Genomic DNA, 20,563 nt, shown 5'->3' on the forward strand with positions numbered 1-20,563 from the left:
TGGCCCACTGTTGTCTGCGTTTCCACCACGGCCTAAAGTCCTGCGAAGTTTATGCAAATCAGGCTGATGATGTATGGGAAAGCAATGGAGGTAAATGCACTACACCTCCAGTCCAGTAGGTTGCGGTAAGAACAAGAGGAAGGCTATAGAACAACAATGACGCCATAGAAGTGATGGACAGGCCGGCATCATCATTTGTGCTCTGCGTAAATGGTGAGCAAGGCCTGGACCTTGTCGTCAGTCCATCTGTCATAGGCTTTCTTCTCCTTCTCGAACCACAATGAAAAACAACAGTATCGAATCAAAACGAAACAGCTGGCTTGCAGCTGCAGGCTTTTAAACATGGTGTGTGAAATAAAATGCAGCAAGTACTCAACTAATCAGAAATGTTCAGCACTGTGGACCACACCCCCCAAAGTTCCTGAACCTTTGGAAAGTACTGCACCCCAACCAGAGACTTTTTTGGGGGTCGATCAATTACCCTAGAACTAAATTTAGACCCTGGTTGCTGCAGTTAAAACACGCATAGTTCCTTAAAAGGTTCCTGGTTCCTGGGGAAAGTTCCTGCAGTGGAAGTACACCTTTGGTTTGCATGTTGTTGGGCATGGTCCTGCTCCTGCCAAACCCCCTGCACACCTGCTTCTGATCAGCTCATTAACTCAACAAGCCCCTGCATTATTTACACCCCAGCTTTTCACTATAGTCTTCACCAGATTGTACGTTGACTCATATGGTACCATGTTATGGAAACCGTCTAGTTTTTGTTCATGATTCCTCATGTCACATTTGACTTCAGTGTAACTATTGTTTGCCTGTGCTCCAGATTCACCTTCACCTGTACACCAGAACCTTGCCCAGCTCCTCCGTGTATATGAACTCCAGCCTGAGAACTGGGAGCTAGCCAGCTTAGCTTTCGTCCCCCAGTCCCTCCAGTCCAGCCCATTTCCCTTCTCTGCTGCCCATCCCAATCTCTCCAGCAATCTCAGCTCCAGCTTTTCCTAATTTTTTACAATAAACTGCCTTTGTTACTTCGCTCTTCTGCCTCAGTGCCTGAATTCTGGGGTCCAGCAAAAGCTTTACTTTAAACATAACACATCATGTAGTTCATTTATAGTAAACACCCAGTAGAACCACACAGCCCAGGTATCCTCACAAAGGGCTCCACTTCACTATCAGCTAGGCTCCTCTCAGTTTTTAGTTCAAAACTCCCTACAGCATTCATAATTCATTACAGTATTTTATTTTTCCTTCAAAACAGACAATTGCAAACTGCTTATCTTGAAATCAGACAAATCAAGATGCCTCTGCAGCCTCTTGTGAATGATAAAAGAAACAAAGAATAATTCAGATGTCTTATATCCTGCCATTGTTTTTGCTTGATAAAATCAACATATGTCCCCTAAAGGAAGATAACTTTTCAAACACTTCCTATCTGACAAAGTCTGTAAGAGAGTCAATTTCAGGACTCCGAGACCTGCTGGCTTTAATCAAGGACTAGTTTACACCTGGGACGCCAGGTGGAATTTATTAACTAATTAACAAAAGTGCTAATTATGTAGAGCATTATTTGTGGACTGTGGGTAGGTTATTATTTTTGATGCTAAAAATTCAGTCTGATGCAGGAAAAAATAAGTATATATATATATAAATAATATTTTTTCTTTTTATTTAAAGGAGGTATTTGTAAGTTTTGCTATTGCCAGCCAATATTAGCATTAACAGCTGTTTTCTTAACAGTTTTGCCAAGAGCTTTGTTGCATTTACAAGACCATAGGTTGTAATACTCCCTCTGGGCAGACTGGATGCTATAGTGACTTCTTGTCAGAAAGTGAGAAGACAGGCCAATCGTCATAGAGTAATAGAAGCAAAACAAGAGGCTCTTGGCAAATAAAGGAACAAGGTTTGACCCTGAACTTGCAACATTTCCTCAAGGCTAGTTAGAAAACTGACAAATTGCTCCTTTGAATACAAAATATCATATGTTGAAAGATTTGTCAATTCATTTTTTTGCACTAAATGCTTTTCTTTACATTTAATTCCCTTGATTTTCGTTAATTTTATATGAACCTAAAACAGGAGCTATTTATAAGTTTTCTATGCCGCCAAATGTGGTTTCTTGACTCTCTTGATAAGACCTTCAGCCATCATTGTGTTTACGAGACAAGGGGTTCTTCAGGGCAGACTGGAACTGGAAGTTAGTGCTGAACATGCAATGTTTTTTCTAGACTAGAAAGTAAAAAGCTGTTAATGCTAACACTGGCTGTGTAGGAATAGCAAAACTTACAGATAGCTCCTTTAAAAGCCAATAAGTACCGCCCGTCTATGTTAACCTCACACAATTATTATACTTACCGCATCTGAGTTGTTGTTCACGTAGGTTGCGAAACTCCAGGCCGTGGAGGTGGGTGGGGAACACACACACCGTGTCATTCCCAATCCTCACTGAGTTGCTTCGGGCCCAGAGGAGCAGCCACTTCAGCTGACAGTCACAGAATAAAGTCTCAGTGTGGAAGTGCCTGATGGGACATACCAGCATACAGTTAGATAACTGTGTGCTTGTGTTTCGTGGATTTGAGCAACCTTCCATTGATTTCTTTAATTCAGTGGCTGTTTGTCACAGCAGGTATTATGACAAGTCATATAACAGGAAAACACAGGTGTAATTGATAAAATTAATGATGGTTTCATTCCATTTGTGTGTGCCAGTTCCCAGGCTTACTGGCTCACCTACGTGGAACAGAGCCATCGTTAATGTCATTAGTTACACCTGTGCTTCTCCTGCTATAATAAGAGAAAGTATCTGCAGTGAAAACAGCCTGTAACTTCCTGACTTTTTTACAATTGCCACTGTACACTGAACAATAACAGCTAAGGTTTGATTATTTTTGTTTTTTTAACCACAACTTAGGTAAGTGAATGTATTTAATGTACATGTATGTGTAGGCTATGTGTTTGCCTTACAGCACTCTGAGAGCCACGAGGTGTGTAAAAAGTCCCACGGTCAGCGTGGAGAAGATGTTCCCAGATAAATTCCTGGTTGTGGAAAAAAGGAAAACACACACACACACACACACACACACACACACACACACAAAGACATTCATTCAGAAACAGACCACTCTTCGCAAGCACCAAAACCAAATTATGTATTTTGTTATGCATTACTAAGGCCATATCAAACACCATATTCTCTATACCGTGAAAATTGAGCATAAAGCAGTGCTATTCATGTTTTCAATTTAGGGATTACTCACAATTTTGAGAGGTTGCCCAGATCGAGAAACATTTCAGGGGAGAGACAGCCAATCCTGTTGTTGGATAGGTCCCTATATGGACAAAAAAGGTAAATCGAGAACAACATCCAGCAGTTCATGTGGTAAATATAAATTCAACTGATATTATAGTCACAAGAAGAGACAGGACAAAATAGGAATCATCAGCAAAAATATGTGTCTGTGTTTATATCTGTTTTCATGCATACTTGCCTTCTTAAAACATAGGGAACTTGAACAGCTGTGAAAGCTGTGTTAGTAAACCAGTGCCATGTTCATTCATCTATTCAACGTCCTGGAATATCTGTCCTGACCTTTTGTAACCTTTTACTCCTCACATAACCATTGCTGGCATACACACCCCAACACACACACACACACACACACACACACACACACACACACACGCAAACGCAGCGGGCTTCCATATGCAAGTAGCTAAGCGCTGTCGCGTCCATGGCTCCATGCCCTCGCACTCTGTAATTAAAGAGCTGCTTTGCTGGAGCAGCTGTGGGAAAATAAGCAGAGCACTCGAGTAATGACCAGTTGGGGAGCACTTAAATTAGCACTCTGCTGCTCCCCGAGCCTGGCGCACACGCGCCCCAAATCAGCTTGGATAACTCACTGCTTGCATCCCTGCCAGCCCAGATCCCACTAACTATCAGGCTGCAATCATGTCACTCACTCTGAAGCCTATATGTAGAAAGCCAGGATGAGAGTAATCATTGAAAAGATTGCTTGAGAAGAAGAGGTCATCATAAACGAAGGGGGAAAAAAACTCTTTTCTACAGCTTTGTGCATCTTTGCATTGCAAATAAGTTTGTAAGACACAACATTTTACGTAATTTCAAAAGACCAAATTTGCACACTGTTGATTAGGAAACATTATAAAACTTTGATAAAAAAGAAAACACACCATTGCTCAATTCAATACACTTATAGAGTTTTGCCACTACACCTTAGTGTGGTTTGATCAACAGCTTAAGATGGCTGGGAGTGACCTTCTACAACCTGCAAAGGTTAAGATCACATGACAAACCGAGGCAGCCAAAGGCGTGAATAGGCACATTTTCCTCAGCCTTCCTAGCTTGTCTACTTGTACAGAGAAATGTACAAATTTTTAAAACTATATTCAAACCAAAGAAATGAGAAAGAAAATAAACATTTGTAGCAAGCCTAAGCTCCCTCCTGACTGATTATGAAAATAAAAATTAAATATAAATGAAAGTTATTCATTTTTTTCACTTCCTGTATTATAGTTGTATTATATGCTCAAGAAAAAAATGTGAAATGTGTCAGTTTTAATATTTTTTGATAAAATCTCATCAAACATTCAAAATCAACCCACAGCAAGCCAATAGTGGTCAGTCAGCATGTTAGCAAATAAGGTCACTAGCAGTGGTGCTAGCTTGGCAAACCCCATCGGTCCCATGAGCGTTACCTTGCAGGCTGTAGCGGTCCATCAAGAGTTTCCCTGTGGTGGTCAATGTTAGCAAACTGTAGCTACATTTACCTGTGTAATGAACTGAACTTTCTGTGCCAGCTTGCAGACTTTACCCCCTTTCCACTTGTACTACTCTTAAACAATATATTAGCCCAGGCAAGAATGGTGATCTGCTACCATAATGTGACTATGAGGAGTTGGGTGCATTGATAAACAGCTGTTGGTGCTAATTTTCCAGTTGGGTGCCAATAGATTGGCGCAACAAGATGACATAATTAAAAGAGCAGCATTCGAGCCTCAAATGGTTTCATTAATTTGAGGAACGTTACAGTCTGTTTCATCTGCCACTGTTTTCCTTCTCCTCAGTGGAGTGGGAGCCTCCGTGGTCATTTAAGTCACAAGCTTCATTAGCTTACGTCATGATTTATCCGTTAAATCTGTTTCCATTGCATGTTGTCACATTCGAATTTCATTGATACACCAACTTTCCTACATCAGCCAAGCCCAAGAACGTTTTGTGTTATTTCAAGTTTTTTTTTCCACTCGGTTTTTTTAATGCTTAAATTAAAAATGCGCATAAAAACAAGTGGATGGACCCATATCTATAGTCTCAGCAGAGGGTCAGTAGTTCTAATCCCCAAATGCTGAGTGGAGGAAGTGAATGACAAGTGCTCTCCTTTTCCTTAACCCCTCCAGCTGATGTGCCCTCTGGCAAAACATGAAACCCTCCCAAATCACAGCGGGCAGCTCCCACTTGTGAATGTGTCTGGCTGTATGAACATGAAGGAAGGCGCTGCTTAAAAAACGGCCCTCGGTTAGTTGTGTCTGGATAATGAAAGTTCACAAAAGCCTGAAGTAGTGGTTTCAGCACATTTGCCTCAGTTAAACATTTCAGTACTCTCTTCACTCTGCAGTTAAGACACTCCTACTCGTTGTCTCTAAAACCAGAGGACTTGTCCCTGTGTCCCCTGGAGAAGGCTATTACAAGGCTTCATCATACTTACAGTCTCCTCAGAGCCAACAGACCACGGAAGGCCCCGGGCTCCACGGTGCTTATCAAATTATTCTTCAGGTCCCTGGAGATGAGAGACAGAGAAAGGAAGAGTTAGCAACGACAGTTAAGTTAGTGATCATCTATCTATCTATCTATCTATCTATCTATCTATCTATCTATCTATCTATCTATCTATCTATTCTCTGCACTGATTTAAAGAGGCGGTTAGGCATTAGTTTTGAGCTCATGCTTGCTGACTGTATACACCCAAACCTTCCAAGGAAATGTGATTCATTCAAAACATGCATGAGGATGTTTATAGTTCTCACAGAGTGCAGTCTACACAATAATGGTTTGCGATCAGCAGGGAATAAAGGGAAGGACTCGGTTTTTCAAGCTGCAGTAAAGAAAGAAAATTTAAGTCTAGCATAAGGACAACTTTGAGCAATATCAAACCAGAGTATGAAAAATAAGAGCGCCAAGCGTCAACTTATGCTATTCTTAAATAATTTTTTAATTCAAATGTTACCTTTGTTCCTATATTATTCTAATAATAGGGAAATTCATCAGTGAGTAAGCTTGCACCTGTTAGCTGGACAGCACAAACTATTTCCTGCATTCTTAAGACCCAGACCACATCCAGACAAGAGGCAAAAACACACATGTTGCGGTTTTCAGCCAGGCACTCCTTGTCCGCCCCCACTGACTATACCCCAAAACCTCTGACGCTACTAAAAATGGATCTCAGAAAAATCTCCTCTATGGGTTTTCTCTGCAGGCCAAAGAAAACTTCCTGAAATTGTGTCCCTGGTTTCCTCTAACTCTACACTGTGTGTCCAGTGTGATGAGAATGAGAAGAAAGGTAGCGCCTTCCAAATGTGAGCAACAATGTAGCCCAAAACTTTTTTTAAATTAACAGTCATACAGGCCAAATCAAGGCTGGCCAAAAGAAACAAAACAAGACCAATATAACTATCAGCGCCACAGCCATTGTCCCAAAGTGAAAATAAAAGTAATGCTAGAACTCTGTTTATTCAACATGTGGGACAGTTTGGTTACAAAATGCTCCCTTTTACCTAACAAAGCACAAGCTAAATAACTTACTGCACTTCATTCAATACAGGATGAAAGATTTACAGGAGCCGTACAGTACTGCACCTTCATCTGCATGTAGAGACATCACCACTACTACGATACATACACAGTAACGCCTCAGCTGTGGTTGTGTTACAGTAACTGATGTTAATGTGCTCGATGTAAAGCATTAGTTACACATACAGAAGACAAGCCATCATTAGCAGCTGATGAATGACTCCCATCTGTGGTTAATGATCTGTGTCTTGTATTAAATTGTTTGGTCCTTGGTTAAAACACACTTTGTCTGCAGCATTAGGACTCGCCAACACGTAACTCCAACCAGGTTGTAGCCAGACTTACAATGTGTAAATGTGTAATTGACATTCACCTCCTGTATTTCTTTTTCTTTCTTTTTTTTCATTTCATTTCTTTTCATTCGTTTTGTTTCATTTTCATTTTTTAAATTAAGAAGACATCACATCATATCACATATTCTCTTAATCTGAAATTTGGTAATGAATCTGTGCTTGGTTTAAACTCATCATCTCAACATGCAGCTGAACAAACAACTTTATATTTCTGCTGACTTTTCACAATCAAATTTACTAATGAGATTCTCCAGGATTTGTCATTCACATAATAAAAGGTGTAGCACACCTTAGAATGATCACTGAAGTTGCCTCTCTGGGAGACTAACCCCCTGGTCCAGTCGGGTCAGCCGGAGGCTAGCTCTCATCTCCGCTCTCTCATCCAAACTAGTCTTTGATCATGTACAAAATGCTACAAAAGAGCGGGCGTAGGGTGGAGGTCAAGAGGTCATCCGTTGTGCCGGCAGCAACTCCTTTTATCCTGAAACCGTCTTGCTGCTCACTGCTCTACCGTCTCTGAATTTGCTGAATGTTCAAAACTTTCCACCTCATCGACTGACTGCCTTACCAAGGGTCAGAGGTCACCACTCAGGGAGGCTACATACAGGAAATGTGCTGGTGCACATGTATCGAGGCTGAATCCATTTTTATAATGTACATACAACCAACAGCAGAGACAACCTTATGGGACATTGTTACCATAATATTCACAGAGAAAATAATTGTGATATATGGGTTTTTGTCATTATACTATAATCCTGTTATTCAAAGTGCACTTAAGTGTCAACTGTATCCTTGTTTGTCTCACTGACTCCCTGGATGAGGTAATTTTTTAAAGCCATATAAAACAAACAATGGCATCCTGGGCAACACAACAACCTTTTATAGTCATCAGACCTGAGCCAACAAGAATCTACAAATAAATGTTATAAATTATGATTGTGTGTTAAACTGCTGGGGCTCCAGACGGGTGGGGTCTGCCACATAATACAACAGGATGAGTGCCAAAAAGTTTCAACAATCAGAGGAAACTATTTGAAAGTGAATTTAGCATCCTTTTCTGTGACTAACTGTCTGGCATGATTGGCAACGTCCTCTGTTAATGAGCTCCACACATCCACGCTCCAAACAGGATAAAACAAACTCAAATAATTATTTGCACAGCATACATCATATTATGATGTTTGTATTGTTCTAACATCAGAGTCCTGTTTGACAAAGTAAATTTTCCTCTCTTGTTTGATGTGGGCCCTCGATAAAATTAACTAAGGACCGTCTGACACCAGGATTACACAAGACGTGATGCCGGACATTATTAGTAGTCATTATTACATACATAATTACATGAATACTCAGCACTCATGGGTCGGACCACACCCATCAGCCTTCATTGTGATCTCAACTACAGACATGAAGGTTTTGTAACTGTGTGTTGCAGGTCGTGACACTATCACAGTGACAAAATCTGTTTACAGACACAGACATATAAACACCTGCCAAAGTAGAAAAAACTGCCTCTGTGATAGTTCCCACTACAGTAGTAGTTTCCAGGACCACATTTTGCCATACACACATACACACACGTTTGAACAGCTATCTTTGTGGCATTGCTGACATGAGGCATTCCCTAGCTTCTTACCCTAACCTTAACCGTCACAACTAAATCCCCTAACCTAAACCTAATTCCACAAACACACAAACACACACACACACACACACACACAAACACACACACACACAAGGTGAAAACAATACCAGCTACATTATCGCAGCTGGTAAAAATGTCTCCTACTCCATCACCTGAACAGCTTATTTTTATCTTTTCTATTTTTCCAAGGTACAACACCCACTTTGCATATAAGAAGAAGGAGCACTGACGGTCATGACCTCAAGAGGTCTCCCTCTCTTCAGTCTCTCTAACCTTCTGTATACACACATAAACAAGGCTGCTGCTACTTGCATATACCGTTACTTCACTCAGTGGTTCCCAGCTGCTCTGGCCTTGGGATGCACAATTCTTTTCAGTCATTACAGTCAAAATCCAGACATCGGTTACCATAACACTCATTCAGGTTTATTTCCACACATCTATTCTCTTAACTGCTTATCCTGTTCAGGGTCGCAGTGCATATTGAGTGAGGGTAGCCCTGGACAGATCGCCAGCCAAACGCACACAGAGACAGATAACCACCTAGGGGCAGTTTTGAGCTATCAAGTTACCTAAAGAGCGTAACTCTGGACTGTGGGAGGAACGCCACACAGAACATTCAGGTGACTGATTGAACCCTCTTTCCATGTTAACCACCAAGCTAACTCAGTCACGCATAACAGGATTCCGACATTGATTCTGAAATTAGTCTATTTGGTTGTTATTTGTTGAAACATGTCTTTCTATTGAGATCATTTCACATAGTAAATGATGCCACTGGGATGTTGAGACGTTGTTTCTATTTTCCAGTTTATAAGTATTCTCTTTTTGGCAATTGTTAAGGCGACCGGTATGGGTTGTGTACATTTCAGTGGTGGTTCAACAGATGAGAGATCTCCACATTATTTCAATCAGAGTAGTGCCCCACTACTCACTTAGCTGGTTTGAGTTTCTCAGTCTGATTGTCTAGTTGTATTTTGACATGTTCTTATAATAAAATTCTACACTTCCTATGTACACACTTGCAATGTTTCACAATAACAGCCCTCCAGAAAGAAAACATGCCACCTGAGGCTTTTAATGTAAAACAGATAGAGATAGCACTGAATGTGTGGTGGCAGCATACAGCAACAACATAAGTGGAGCAAATCAGAAAACAGGGAGTCTTTTTACTACAGTATATTAAATATACGTACAGAGCAGGGGAAAGTACTGACTCTGATAATAGTCTGTCTAAAATAAAGACTTGGTTTTCTCTTCAGTTGAGGTAAACAAAGGCCCTGGCCACAATTTGAGAATTTATGCTACACACACATACAAACAAATGATAACTACCTTTGGGGAGACTTGCCCCACATATCCGTTGTAGATACAGCTGGAGCAGCTCAAATGAGATGAATGTTTAAACAATAACCATTTTCTACTCCCCCAGCCCTGTGTGTTTGAAGAGCAGGAGCAACCCTCTGTATAAACTCCACCATTTGTGGTTAATGTTTGAAAAGCTACTGAAGTGCTTCCCAATTAATTTAAACTGCACTGTATATCTTAGCCTGCTCAATTTCTCCCGAGCCATGTGACCCTCAGCATATCAGACTGTTCACTATGTGACACTAATGGGCAGATTCCTCCCTGAATCGAGATGATTATTACCACATCATATAGCCACACTGATACGGAGGTGTGCACACACGTACGCTCACAGAGAAGACAATGGCCAGACCACACACATGCTCAATGCACTGCCTGTAGACAGACCACTGTTTTTCTTTGATAGCAAACGGTATTTCATCATGGACAGTCTCATTAAATGGATCTCAATGCTGATATGATTATCAAAATACCATCTGATTCACAAAAGGTCAAATTCTACATCAAGTATGTAAGCAAATAAAAGTGAAGCTTTCTGTGGCCACTTGGGCACTCATCCAAATGGAAAGTGATGCTGCATGATGAATTCCATTGTATGCGCACTTACTGAAATGAGAAGATGACATACATTCATTAGTATAACTTGTCATGTTTCTCAGCAGCAATGTTGGTAAATCAGAGCGTCTGAACACAAAGGCACCTTGTTTCCAGTAAACAAGAAAAATCCCACGTGTCAGACGGCTAATAATCAGGTCAGATCAGTGAAGACATACACACTGTTTTTGTTAAATATCTCAACAACTATTGCCATGAAATTTGGTACACACATTCATGATGTCCACACTTTCATGATTCCTGGAGCCTTTTCCTCTTGAGTTTTACGCCAACATCAGGTTCACATTTGTGGTTTTGATTGAAATGTCCCAACTATTGGATGGTTTGCTAAACTAATATCATTCCTATCAAGCTCAGCTGCACTGTGTGTTTAATACTGCCACTACCATGGCTTCAGAGTCTTGTTCACAACTGTGTGGACTAAATTCACAGATTAATTGATATTGAAAATAATCAGTAGTTGCAGCCTGAGTGGAGATACCATAACAAGTACCAATCTAAATGACCCATCGATAGGTTGCTGGTCCATACCCTCGGATACGACCCATAGGAGCCTCTCAGCAGCAGGCATACCAGTTCCCCAAATGGCCCCTTGAGTCTGGCTGCAAAAGTGAGTCAATCCCCATAGACTCCCATGTTAAAATGTCCAACTTCACAACAGAAATAAACATGTTTACAGCCTGGTAAAGAAGATGGTTTTGGTCTCTATAGCTACCCCCCCCCCCCCCCCCCCCCCCCTTCCTGACTAAATAGATGATTTCATTGAGGCTTACAGTTATGCATAATTGAGGGCATGCCTCTTGAGTGACAGGTGAGTGAGCGTATGGTCACCACAAACCAGCATTCACCAATGTCTTAGCGCCACATAAGCCCCGCCCATTTTGTGATTAGCTGGGAGTGAGGTAAAGTCAGGCTCTGCCAAGATGGCGATGGCGGAGCAGCCGACTCTGAGCTTCGAAACCTCTCTTCAGAACATCACAAGGTTACGTCCATCTTTATATACAGTCTATGTACCAGGCCTTTATCATCATAATAACGATAATGTGACCCATAGGAAGATACCAGTAACAGACATAAAGCATTTCTGTCGTCATGGTAACAAAAATAAATGGTTTAATTTGGTTTAAGCCCAAAAACTACTTGTGTAGGTTCAGGAAAAGGTTGTGGTTTGGGTGACAATATATACTTCCTCAAGGTTAGAGGACCTTCATCATCAATGTTACAGCAATAAACATTCAGTTAAGGTCACAGAACAGTCATGGATAAAAGAAACATCGCTAACCATCGGTTTCACACAGGAAACAAATCTGTCCTCTTCATGACATGGACTTTGTCGCTCTCTTTATACTACATCACCTGACTTCTTTCTTTGCTCCTGCCATAATCCCTGCAGCCACTAGAGGTCACTGAACAATGATACGTAGCTATGGGCTGCTTGTACAGACAGAGATAGCAGATACTCAGGATATTAGCCATTTATTTTTGTTTTTCACAGCACTGCAACTGACAATGATGCAGCAAATCTCTTACTTGAATTCTCTCCTCCTTCCAGTAAAAACTCTTAACTGGCTCTGTCATGAACTTGACTAAATGTAATGTACATTGGCACCAACCCTGATGCTAATGTGAGATGCGTTTATTAAAACCATTTATTCATGTTAAATATTCATGGGTCAGTTTGCAGATGCTTTGAGGGAAGGCCTGGCCACACGCTCTGAATTGCAGCAAACACTCACCGAGACAGATAACCACTTACTGGGTTGTAAATAAATATGTGTTGACAGGCATTGTGACAGCCTTGTAGCTACCGTTGCCAGAGCATCAAACAGCAATGGACCTTCCTCTATGTGTGTTTGGATTATGGAAATATTACATACAGGACCTGTGGGCATAAATTAATTATTCAACCTTCTTGGCAAGACACACAGCACAATCAAAAAGCCTATTTGAAACAGTCAACACTCATCAATGTAATGCAGGGAATATTTTGCATAAATACTGACGTTATGATTATTTTTATCTATCTATACAGTATATTTAAAATTGCACAGATTTTTCAAGATGTGAGTCTTTGCCACTTCTCTACCTCTGGAGTGCAATTTATTCCTCGTGGGTGGATGAGCAGTGCTTAGGGGATGTTTGCTGGGATTTTCTTAGATTTCACATCTGCTTTAGAAGAGCAGGATGCCACTCACATATGTGAAGACACCTTCATTTCAGCCCACACTTAAACAAAATTAAAACAGTCACATGAAACCAACAGACAAGGCTTTACAGAGTATAGAGAAAAAGATCTGAGGGACTCTGAACTGTGAGGAAGATTTACTTTGTTAACAGCTCCACAATTGTATCCAATTTTGGAGTTACTGTTCTCATCTGTGTGAGATATTTCTATCAGAACAAAGCAAAAGGTCAAGGAGAGTGTGAAACAAATTCTTCTAAGAGCTGCTTTTGATCCGAGCCCTCCTGCTCTCTTGGTATTTTTTAAATAGCATAACACAACAAAAAAAGAAACAACTCCCAATGCTCCCAAACCGCAAATGAATATTATAAATGTTTCTCTTAAATTATGATGGAGTTTACAGTATCCATCTGCTGCTTTTTAATTGTAAGAGACGATCTGTGACTAACAGCGCCAGAAAAGTCAAGCAGAGGCAGGACAGAAGAAGAAATCTGTCTCCTCTGTCTCTCCAAACTTGGTCAGTAAATCGGTCACACCCATGGTGCTCACATGTTTCGCCTCAACTGTGACTCAGCAATGGCCTCCTGTAAAATAACAATAAAAGCATTCATATTTCAAGGCCTCACTTTGATCCATTTAAGGCTTCATCTTACTTCATGTCCTCTCTTAGGTAAACAGAAAAAAAACAGCAACACTTTTTACATGCTAAAGGAAAATCTGGAAAATGTAGACGGCCACTGCAACAGCAACCTGCTCACCAACATGCAAAGCATGCACACACTGAAGCGGAATATGAATGTAAATAGAAATTTGATGCAATTATTTATTGATGGTGCACAAAAGACTGAGAAGGTAGTTAATACTGAGGGGTTAATCAGATAAAATAATTGCACCATTTCAGCGTTTTTGATATTGATGTACATGTTGTTCGTCAAGGATGTAAAATGAAATGGTTCATAATTCGAGTATAAGAGGGAAAAAAATCTTTTTACATTTAATTTCTATTTTTTATAATATCCTGACTCAGTTTGAACACATTATTTTTTACACTGACATGATGGCATAAGGATATTGACAGAAGTGACACACTGATATGTATTTAAAATCTTGGACGGAGTGGTCAGCTTTAATGAAGTATTATTGACTCCAATGGATCAATAATATTGTGATTTTTTTCCCTGAAGTCCCTGCCACTAACCTCTGACCTTTGACCGACTAGGATAACCCCAGGGTCAGTTTGGTTTATGATCATGTGATCATCGAGCTTTTCCCACCTGCACTCTGCTCCCCAGGTCTGGACTTCAACCTGTCACCCATTCTTATGCACAACCAGGCGGAGGATGTGTCCTTCAGCGGTCTGCCACACCCTCATCAATCACCTCGCAAGGAGACGCGTTCACAAGGAGGACTGAATAAACGTCAACTTGTTGTTGGGAACAACCGGAGTTGCAAAAACTTTAAAGGACGCCTCCTCACACCTCCTGTCATCTGCTTTTCAGAATGAGCAATTGCAGATGCCATTCTGAATTCTGATAGTGTCTCTGCCCTGAGCCGAGGTCCATCCAGTCTGCACAGCCTGCCTCCAAATTCCTCAGGCTAAATAACGTCTGGTCAAACAGATGAAAAAGCAGACCCACTACTTTCAATAAAAAACATTTAGACAGTCTGCTAAGAATAAAAGTACTGGCACATACACCACTGTGTCTATAAAAATAACCACTACTGTAAAGATACTTTGACTCTGATGCCAATGATATACAGCATGCCTGTAGCCTGCTTATTTCAAGAGCAGTGTGTACATTTTACAGTCAGAAAATACTTGTACCTTATGGTTATATCAATGCACAATTTTGTAGTTTAAAGTTACTGTCGGATTGTGTAACACTAAAATCAATCTGTTTTATTTAATCTTCTATTTTTTTTTTTTTATCCTGGGTGTGAAAAGTGTGTAGGCCGACAGCAACACCTATTCTGACTCTATTCATTCTACACGATACAGGTCGTGCATATATTCTATGTAGGTCTAGTAAAAATAATCCTGTATTGTTCAATTAAATGTATTTTCAATCCAATATATCTAATAAAAACATCATACCACAGTGTCAAATTTGCCGTATAATCAGTATGAGAGCCAGCCTCATCTATTTCACACAGATTCTTCACACACTAGGGGTTTTTCTGTGGTGGGAACCCATGATGAAGCAGCAAAAGCGAGATTCAGTGTCCTGACCGGAGAACAGTGATGGGCTTTGTTCCGGCTTTTGCTCCCGTGGGACCCAGTTTGGCTGATGGTAATGGGCTTGTGTCCATATGGGGCGATTCAGGCCATCATCCAACATACAGGGAGCCTCCATTAAGAGAAGGCTATCTAGGCTATAGAGGTAAATCACTTAAAAAGTGTTTTCCTTGGAGAATTAATAAAGTTGCTTTTTATCTTTTGCAAAGGACATGAACTCCATGATGATGGTGATAAGTATTACGATAAACCTACTGAGGTTTGGTAAGTTGCAATGCTAAAAAACAATGCCCTGGATGTAATATTATGGAAGGCTTCTTGCTAACCTCAATACAGTGGGGGTGAATGGAGCTACATATGTGGAACTCACAGCATTGAAAAATTACAGGTGAAGAGGCACTCTACAGATTGTACACATAAAGGTCAGTTTACACATCACAAGGAGAGTTACACAGCCTCTGAAAACAGTTGCATGTCTTTTGTGGTACTGTAGGAGCTTCTGGGGCATAGAGTTTGAAAGATATGGGCATTTACCTGGCAGGAAGGAAGGTCTAAAAAAAAAAGAAGCTTTTGGTTGCATTGTGGGAAATGCAAGGCTCCAGCTTTTTTGGAGTTTGACCAATACTAGGGACTAAAAATAAAAACATCTTCACCTCAGATGCACAAATTCCCTTTAAATAATCCACAGAGCAGCCTGTGGACAGTGGAGCCAGTCTCTTTTTTACCAAGAGAAATATATAGTTCTTATATTAAAACTGTGTTGTGTGGCTTTTTCTGGAATAACTGGAAAAACACATTTACATTTAGTCATTTCGCAGACCCTTTTATCCAAAGCAACTTACAAGAAAAACACATAGCTATAGATTTTTTATTCACACCAGCGGCATGGCTCTAGGGATGTCAATGTCAGTTTGTTCACCACTTTGCTCTAAACTAAGATGTCTCAACAACTATTGGCTGATTTGCCATGAAACTTAGTTCAGATCTCCATGCTTGCCTCAGGATGCACTGTAACAACTATGGTGGTCATTAAAACTTTTAATCTAGTGCCATCATCGGGTAAAAATTTTTGATTTGTGTGTGCCTCATAGAGCTACCAGCGTGGCAGTAGAAACTTTTAAATGCTGTGAGCAATGAAATTCCTTTCACCTCCATAGCCTTGGGGTGGAAGTAGAAAAATGTCTCCACACCAGGACAAATTATCTGCAAAATTATCTGCATGGTTAGATCCCAGCAGTGGTGAATAAGAAAATGTGTTGTGTAATTTGGATAAAATAACTCTTTAATGAAAATTCCATTTCATACACCAAAAACAAACTTTGGGCTCTGGGGTCACCATGTTTCCATTCCTGTCCCAAAAGGTCTGTTTGTTGAGGTACATTGAGTCCACAGCTGCAGCAGGAGTGGTGCAAACACATACACATGCGTTATTAGGCTTGTCAATCAGCTGCCACTTCACCACAACCCACAGATCCAGTCAGTCAGCCAGCCGTGCAGCCAGGCAGTCAGTCGGCCGGGCCAGACGAGAGAACAGCTGGCCGCCACTTTCAACTCACTAGGCTACCTGGCTTGGCGTCAACTGCTAGCGACAGACATATCTCTGCCAAATGCTACATGTGGCAGGACGAATGGACGGGCTGTACCCAGAGCGTGAGGTGAAGGGAAGGGATAGGGCACGCAAACTGCTGCTCTAAGAGGTCAGCCGTAATGAACCCCTGGCTGAGTGTCCTTAAAAGTCTCGCAATCATCTCTCCATCACTCTGGTGGAGCTGGAGGGATGAGGGTAGAAAGGTTTAATGGCACTAATAAGGCCCGGGGAGACAGGTGACATCATCCTGCAAGTCGACCGGTGACACAGCCACCCAAAAAGGAGATGAGGAGGGGGCAGAATTATTCCACTGACATTATTCCAATCTTAATTTAACTGTCAAGCAGTCAGGGAGACAGGGGCCAAACTGACTGCGATAATATTCAAAGCAGTCACTGATGTAGCTTGCGTGTGTGTGTGCGTGATTGATATGTGTGCCTTCATGTGTGAGCGAGAGAGCGCGTGCATACGTCTGAGGATGATTGACTGAAAGGGAGAGTTATCCAGCCATCCTCCTCAAGTGATTTCAGCCCCTCTCTGATTTCCTCATCCTCAGCCAATGTCAGTGTCACCATCAGGTAGAAAACCAGTGATCACTGGGCTGTGCGCAATCAATAGTTGACTCGAAAGGGCAGGCTGGAAGAGCCGGGGAGGCCATCATAGAGCTCATCATCAAGCTGCATGCATAGCAGCCCTCTGGGACATTGCATATATTGTGAGAATCATCAACATGGACTCGACTCCCTGATCTTGCTCTGCATTAGGCCTTTATATGATGCCATATATTATCCCTTTTAAGACATTTACTGTGGCAATTGAGGTTAAGCGTGAGGGCTGAAAGGTGAAAACCACTGGCAAGACTCCTGCAGGGTAAACCCCGACAAGGATCTCCTAATTCCCGTTATGTCCCCCGGTGCCTTTTCCCCTCGCTATAAAGCAATACCACTCCTGTGATGACAGCTATTAAGACTCTGGGGAGGACAAAACAGTTAAGAGAGCTTGATTTAAGTACTCACAGTTTTTCCAGGGCAGCCAAGCCATAGAAGGAGCCATTCCTCAGCAAGGAGATCTTGTTGTTACTCAGGTTTCTGTTTAGGAGCAAAAGATATGAGAGAGAGAGAGAAGACGAGGTGAGCATACAGAATGAGTGAAGGGAGGTACATTTGTAAATATCACAAAAATAAAGCTGCAGGAAATTACTTATTCAAATGGCTGATAAATTGTTTATCCTCTGACTGTCAATATGTTTGCAAGAGATAAGGATTTATCTCTGATGAGATTGCGGCTGTAAATTACTCATCCCGGCCACGTTTCTGTCTTGTTTATGGCGTTTGTGGTTAAGATAGGTAATGATCCAAGCCACCACCCCCCCATCCTCCACTCCTCCATGTCAAAACATCAGCCTAATAGAAAAGCTTAAAGAAATGCCAGCTCAGCACAATTCAGTCATTCATTGCTCACATTAAAACAGTAAACAAATCAATGAAAGGCACCACAGGGATCTTTAAGTGATTAATTAATATTCAGAGGCAATGCAGCGCCTTCATCTGATTATTTCAGTGTCTTCACTACGTTTCTTTTTTTTTTTTTCGGATGAATTATGTCTGAACTGAACAGCGAAATTAGGAATTATATGTTCTTCAAGTCATGCATTTCTCTGGCAAGGAGAGAAAAGTGGTGCCTGGACAGGACGTCCCGCAGAGTGTATTACTGGTAGGCACAAACACACACTCACAAAATCTTGTCATATTATTCTGCACATTGGGCCCTGAGCTTTCCCTCAAACCTTAGCACAACAGAGTGAAAGCACAGACAAGAATACAGTCACATAAACACAAACACACCTAAACCTATATTACTATGCTTGTGAGGTCTTTCTGTTGATAGTATTTATTCACAGATGTCACAACCTTGGGAAAATATTTTCAGTACCATAATAGTGTAAAGCTTAGTTGACATGCTTCCACACCACTTTGCTTTGCACACAGTCATTTCCCTACCTGCCAACATATCATCAAGTTATTCAACATATGAATCAGCAATGAAGAAAACATACAATCATATATTCTTGAGAAGAACTCTAACGAAACGACATATTTAATAGTCAGTTGTTTGTGGCCATTTGTGAACAACGTGACATCAGTTTAGAGGAGGCTGAAGCCCTGGTGTTTGACTTACTGGGAGCATTTTTACAAACATTCACCTCAAGCTTTGGAACCTTTTGACCATGTTTTACTAAAATATCACTTACAATGCAGAGGGCTATATTATAATATAAAGTAAAAGCCACCTGCTTAAAACCACTGATTTCATAATTGATATTTGATTAACTGATAGGTGTGCTTGTATAAACTGACAAACATAAGTGAATTTCATTCAATTATTTAATTTTTTTTTTTTTTTTTTTTACTTATTTTGTTTACTGTGACATGTTTTAATTTTCAGGTACAGAAACTTATGTTGTGACGTAAAACACTGTCAGTCTCTCCCTGTCAGTGTCCTGTCCTCATCTTTATTTAAACTGCAGGGCGGGTGCGCGAATGCATACGTACGCGTGCACATACACTTCCTGTTAACTTTCTGCGTTACATTATTTCTGTGGCACAGTACAAGAAAAAGTCACATTTAACGACCAGCGACACATGGACGAACTTAACCTTACTTTGCCAATTTAAATGTTTGGTAGCTAGCTAGTTTGCAAATTACGTAACGCTAGGCTAACGTTATCAACGTTGAATATTTTGACAGCAGCCTGTTTACCTTTGCAGGAGAATTAAAGCACCGCCCTCACCTGAGGCAACAGCCAGACGGAGTGAAGAGCTGTAAAACTGTGTTGAAATGATTGACTTTAATACATTTTTCCCGCTTGACATTTGAGGAACTCAACCCAGCGCTGTGATTGGTCGAACTCTTCTTCTTTTGCCCAGCAGACTAGACCCTGCCACCTGCTGTTGGATTTGAGTACTGCATGTGCACAATTTAACTCAACTATTTGATGTCAAAATGCATACAGATTGCCAGGTCTGTATTCCCTAATCCCTACTACCTAAATCGTCAGTACTGTACTTTTTCTAATTTTACTTTTTATTTCATTTCATTTATTTAATTAATTTATTACTCAAGACAATGATCACATGGTAGAGAGCACAAACAAGACATACACTAATGACAAAAACATGTGGCACATACTGTAGCATAGCTAAGGGACAACAAATGTTGCTTAAACAAAGTAAGCACATTCTTCAAAAAGGCACCTAGTTTACAAATAACGTATGCATTATCTGATTGCAATAACCATATTAAAAAACATAGATGAACGATTTAAATATCCTGTAACCTGTAACTTGACCCCAGCTTAAATTCTACACAAAACGTTAACCTTGTAAATGAGGATGACAAAATGTTAGGTCAACAGGAGCGTAACAACACTAAAACACACGTACACCACAGTACATACAGTACAGTCCAGTGTTATATTGGGCCTGTGTTACCCACTACCTTTCAGACATTTCAGACATGGGATCAAATCTGCTGATCAACCCAGTTTATAACTTCTTCTATGTTTGTTCAGGATAACCTCACCATACTGAGGTGTACCAGTCACTGTTAGAAACATAGTCATAGAACAGGACAGTACAGGTAGTGCAGTACACCAGAAATGTTTTGTCTGGTTAAAGGAAAGTGAAAGCCCATTTTCATGTGTAGATTATTTCAAACAATTAAAAACGCCCTTAGTTCAAAAGCCCTAAGATATATTTTCTAAATCAGCCT

The 20,563-nt window shown here is 40.8% G+C and overlaps 1 protein-coding gene across 1 annotated transcript in view; it reads right to left on the minus strand.

Moving 5' to 3' along the window:
- The window catches only part of adgra1b (adhesion G protein-coupled receptor A1b), a 171,096-nt gene that overhangs the window by 136,616 nt on the left and 13,917 nt on the right, over positions 1-20,563 (minus strand). Inside the window, exons 2-6 of the mRNA XM_023425928.2 lie at positions 17,809-17,880; positions 5,721-5,792; positions 3,255-3,326; positions 2,962-3,033; positions 2,353-2,516 (exon numbers count right to left, since the gene is read on the minus strand). Coding sequence (XP_023281696.1) covers positions 2,353-2,516; positions 2,962-3,033; positions 3,255-3,326; positions 5,721-5,792; positions 17,809-17,880 — 452 coding nt within the window. The remainder of the gene's footprint in view (positions 1-2,352; positions 2,517-2,961; positions 3,034-3,254; positions 3,327-5,720; positions 5,793-17,808; positions 17,881-20,563) is intronic.

This window comes from Seriola lalandi, unplaced genomic scaffold (genome assembly GCF_002814215.2).
Source record: "Seriola lalandi dorsalis isolate HSWRI2012SDOR001 ecotype SW California unplaced genomic scaffold, Sedor1 jcf7180002054795, whole genome shotgun sequence".
NCBI lineage: Eukaryota > Metazoa > Chordata > Actinopteri > Carangiformes > Carangidae > Seriola > Seriola lalandi.